Raw genomic sequence first — 4,636 nt, forward strand, 5'->3', positions numbered from 1 at the left:
TTTGTGTTCTGATTTCTGAGCAAAACAGCACCGTTTTGAAGAGCAGCTCTTCACTTTAATCCAATTGAAACAGCGTCATTTTGGGATGATTTGGCCAAAACACCCAAAACTAACGATGGATGTGTTTTTGCTAAGGGAACTATACTAAATGGTGTAAAATCAAATTTCTAAAATTTCAAGATATAAAATCTAAATACCAAATTTCATGGGTGTGATTTTGCAATGTACCATATAATTCCATAATTTCAAGAGAATATTTGTAAGAAATTTGAGATTATTTGTAAGAACGAAAACTAGGATCTGTCGATTTTCTATGTTCAGAAATTAGAAGTAGATAATTGGCCTTATCCCTCACCCCTTATTAGCTGAGTTGTGACTTGAGAGTTGGTATACATTTGCAATTTTGCATATAAGCAACTCACAACATCAGTGGAAGCGCACACATCCTTCACAATTTTCATTAATGCTGCATTGATTGAACTGGAATTACACCTCTAATTCTTCAAGTTTTTCATTTATTGTTTTGGTCTGGCCATAGGGTACCTGATGTCGATCAGAACAGAATTGAGTACTAAAAAGGCAAACTGACATGAGGAAAATATGCCTCCAAATTCCTTGTAACTTCCAGTGAAGGTGAATTTTATTCTCTCCTTTGATAGGAACTGATATCATCATTTATGACTAAATATTGCTTCCATTGCCACTACTATAAGCTTGGTGTTTCATTATTTTCTGTCTCTGTTACCCTACACCATGAAGCTATTTTGTAAGGGATTCTTACCAGAACCACCATCCATTGCCAGGGCACCACCACCAACCACCGCAACATGACATGACCACCTCATACAAGACCAAGAGGTCCAAGATTGACGCTACAATCACCATCCTCTGCCTCTCTTCAAGATGACATTCCTTGATATCTGAATTGGTGAGACAGTTTGTATTATGTATTTTTGGTTTCAGTTAGTTTGTGACGAATGGATTGATTCAAGGAATTTTTTAATTTATTTTTATTTTTTATGATAACAATCAAAATAATCTTATGGAATTAAGTAGTTCTTCAAGGGAACTAGGCCTCCTTGGAATTAAGAAGTAAGAACAAGAAATAGAAACTAAGAGATAGACAAGGAAGAGAGCAATTTGCTTACAATTAGCTATAGCTTCTTATAGTACAATTCCCTTCCCAACACAAGTCCCCAAATCCCAATCCGTTACAACAATATCAACTAATCCTAACTAACAACTGACTATAATGCCAACTCAGAAGCCAAGGCTAACTGCCAATGCAACTAACTTTCAGTACTTATCACTTCAGCAAAGCACAACTCTGATCGAATTAAGTTTCCTGGTCAATGATTGGAAATAGTTGATGAATGATAGAAGCCAATGGTTCCAAGTATCAAGAAGACAGCGTAGAATATGCAAGCATTGTAGCCCAGGAACTCTAGCAGGTTCATTGAAATTCTAGCGTTTGCTCTAGCATAGAAATAGGGGCCATACGCAAACATGAAAATGGCGACTGATCCCCCACGAAACACAGATCTGCATTGCAGATTGACTTAGATCAACAGATAGATGGATAGATATTTGATTTTAAAAAAAAAAATCAAATTAGGAATAAGGAAGGCCCCAAACATAGTTTGTATGATGACAATAAGGAATGCCCCAAACATAGTACTAATTGCACCACAGACTTTCAAATTGTACAAGCTTGCATAGATTTCATCCATCAAAATGTAGATAACGCAGAAAGGCAGAAGGCCCCCAAAGAACACTTCATGAGCAAGTGTCTTCATGTACCAAGCCTGATTATGAATCTCACTTTGGAAGTTTATGCTGGAACAAGCTATTTCGGATTCTTTTAGGGAAGACTGCCCCAATCTGCCACCCAAAGTTAGGATTCCGAAAGCAAAGGGTAACATAATGATTTTCCAAAGATAATTATACCAATCGTGCAGAAGTGACACCCCTGTTGTGATTGCCTTTAATGTAATTATGGCAAGACCTGTTATGAACACCGGGACAAAGTATAGGGTCCCAGTTTGGAAAACACATTCTCTCTGCAAGAAAAATCGTTTGCCACATAATTAAAAACCTGAATCATAAAGACTTTAATACAGAAACTACTGTGATACTGTATACGTTAATTACAACTACTGTATTACCCATCCACTTCTTGTGAAACTAGAGTGGAATGAAGCAGCCTTGTATCCAGAAACCAATGATGTAAGAACATAACTCGTGATGATCCAAGTATACAGTCTCTCATGATTGCAAGTATATAGGCTACCAGTATATAAAGCCAAAATGAAGAGGATGCAAACTCTGCAAATGGAATTCGTAAGTGACATGTGACAACATTTTTCAGAATAAAATCGCCCAAAAAACCCAAAATAGCTAGAATTCAGAATTGGAGGGAAAAAATTGAATTAACAAACATATGGCTTACATAATGAACAGTTGAGTTCCAACACCTAGAATGGCCCCAAGTAGGGATGAATACCGAAGACACCTGCATCTATAACCATGAATACGAAAAGAGTTCCTGCAGTAGAATTTGATTTGATCATCGTTAGGTGAATACAATGGCCTGCTTGAATGGAACTACACCAACAAAAAGGAATGGAGTGAGTACCGAGTAAAATAATCTCTAAGGTATGTCACAATCACAATACAAAGCAACCCAATCCAGACGAAAATGATGATATTTTTAGCATAAGACATAGGATCATCTCCTCCAACGGGCTCGAACAAGTCACTGACCGATGACAGAACATGTGTTTCGTCCAAAAGCTTTTCATTGGGATCAAATTCATCCCAGTAGACGGAATACGTGAACTTGACATTGACTTCAGTGTCCTCAGACACATCCGCTACAGTCTCGTCGTAATTCATAACATATATAGCTGTCACTTTGTTACCCAAGTAAAGGATATGAAAGTCCAGGTGACTGAAAATATAAATCCTTTGACCTATTACATTTGGGTCCTGCAAATTGCCGTACTCATCTACGGACCTGTTATCTCCAACTCTCACTTTCAATCCAATGTTATCATAGTATAACTCGTACATAGTTTCATTTAAAACTGCATCTCTAAATTTCGCAACCTCTTCTCTCGTCAGAGTTTTCTCACAAAGAAGTTTCTCCACTGTTTTCGTCTTGAATCTCAATACATACCCAGTGTTGACATAGCAATCCCCTGCTGTAACTTCTTGAAGCGATTTCTTTCTGTTGGGCATTGGATCTATTTATTGCGATGTCAGTTAGAAAATGCATAGGAATGGGAAATCATAAATTTTATACTAATTTGAGAGTAGATCCTATTGAATTAATTAGGCAAAATTTGCTAAATAGTACCTTTTTAGAAAAAAAAATTTGGTGAATAACATGCGACTGAAGTTTCCTAAACTTGAATTCCACGTGGTTTTTTTTTTTTTTTTTTTTTTTTTTTTTTTTTTTTTTTTTAACTCCACGCCAGACCTATACTAGTTGGACCTCGAGTTTGTTAAACTCGATTTTGGGTTGGAACTCTATTTTGCCAAACTCGAGTTCCAAAAACAGTTTATATAACTAAATAACTAAAAATTTTCTTAAAATGTACTATTCAACAAATTTTGCCCAAATTAATTATCTTATCTACGCCTAGAAACTAAATTCACAAACCAAGAAAATTATTCTTACATCCAGGAGGGCAGAATGGCAAATCAAAATACAAATATGCCTCACTACAATTGAAAAAAAAAAAAAAAATAGACAGAGATGCATCAAATTCATGAGGAGGTCCAAAAAGTATTTTCCTTTTTAATTATCTCAGGCATTCACAAAAAGTATACACAACCTTTGTTGCTCACTAACAATATGATTAGAAAACGTTGAAAGAGATGAGAGATTTCAAAGAGAAATGTAGAAATGAATTACCATGGACCTCTTTGATTAGGATAAGCTATGCTGGCGAGGAGAGGAATGTAATTGCCTTCCTTGTACCCCTGATCTTGCTTCCTTGAAGGTTCAGTTCTCAGAGTTCGAATTGCGAATACCAGAGCCGGAAGAGTAACCAGTATCAGAACCAAGAAACTTGTTGTTTCTCTACGAGCCATGGATTCTCTGTGATTCTGAGAGAGAAAGTGAGAGACAGATTTTGAAGAGCTTGAGTATTTAGGAGGGAAAAGCTGTTAGTGTTGCTTGTTTGTATACGGTTCGTTACGCGGGTTCTTTTAATCTAGGTCGTTCTTTTTTGATGGAGTTAATCAGAAATTTTGGACGGTAAAAGATTGACTTGGATTCTGTTGGACTGGCGGGTGGTTAATTATTTTGGATAACAGAATTATGTTGCGGGCAGTAATCAAGTCACAAGTTGGTGAAATAACACATTATCCAATAGGCCAATAACCCATGTAATATTGAACCAAATAACCCACATGAACGATTTTTTTTTTTTGGATGTGAAAATTTGAGTTTATATCAAAATATAATTTACATAGCTATTTATTAGAACTAGCTATTCACGCACCATTTGAACTAGTCATAGATTCATATGGTGCGTGAGAATAAATAATTATTTTGTAATTATATTATAATAATAATTTGTTCTCTAAAATTTAGTAAAATTTGTTGAAGATAATTTATGCTCTCTAA

At 35.8% G+C, this 4,636-nt stretch overlaps 1 protein-coding gene across 1 annotated transcript; it reads right to left on the bottom strand.

Annotated features, from left to right (window-relative positions):
- Positions 1-2,604: 2,604 nt before the first annotated feature.
- On the bottom strand, positions 2,605-3,240 carry LOC115952030 (transmembrane 9 superfamily member 5-like). The gene has a single exon (XM_031069126.1). It carries the CDS (start codon positions 3,238-3,240, stop codon positions 2,605-2,607), a length of 636 nt encoding a protein of 211 aa, XP_030924986.1.
- Positions 3,241-4,636: the final 1,396 nt, after the last annotated feature.

Source organism: Quercus lobata, chromosome 7, assembly GCF_001633185.2.
Source record: "Quercus lobata isolate SW786 chromosome 7, ValleyOak3.0 Primary Assembly, whole genome shotgun sequence".
NCBI classification, from domain to species: Eukaryota; Viridiplantae; Streptophyta; class Magnoliopsida; order Fagales; family Fagaceae; genus Quercus; species Quercus lobata.

Excerpts from the sequence above, each read along its gene's own strand:
- LOC115952030 (XM_031069126.1), bottom strand. The coding sequence starts at position 3,240 with ATGCCCAACAGAAAGAAATCGCTTCAAGAAGTTACAGCAGGGGATTGC.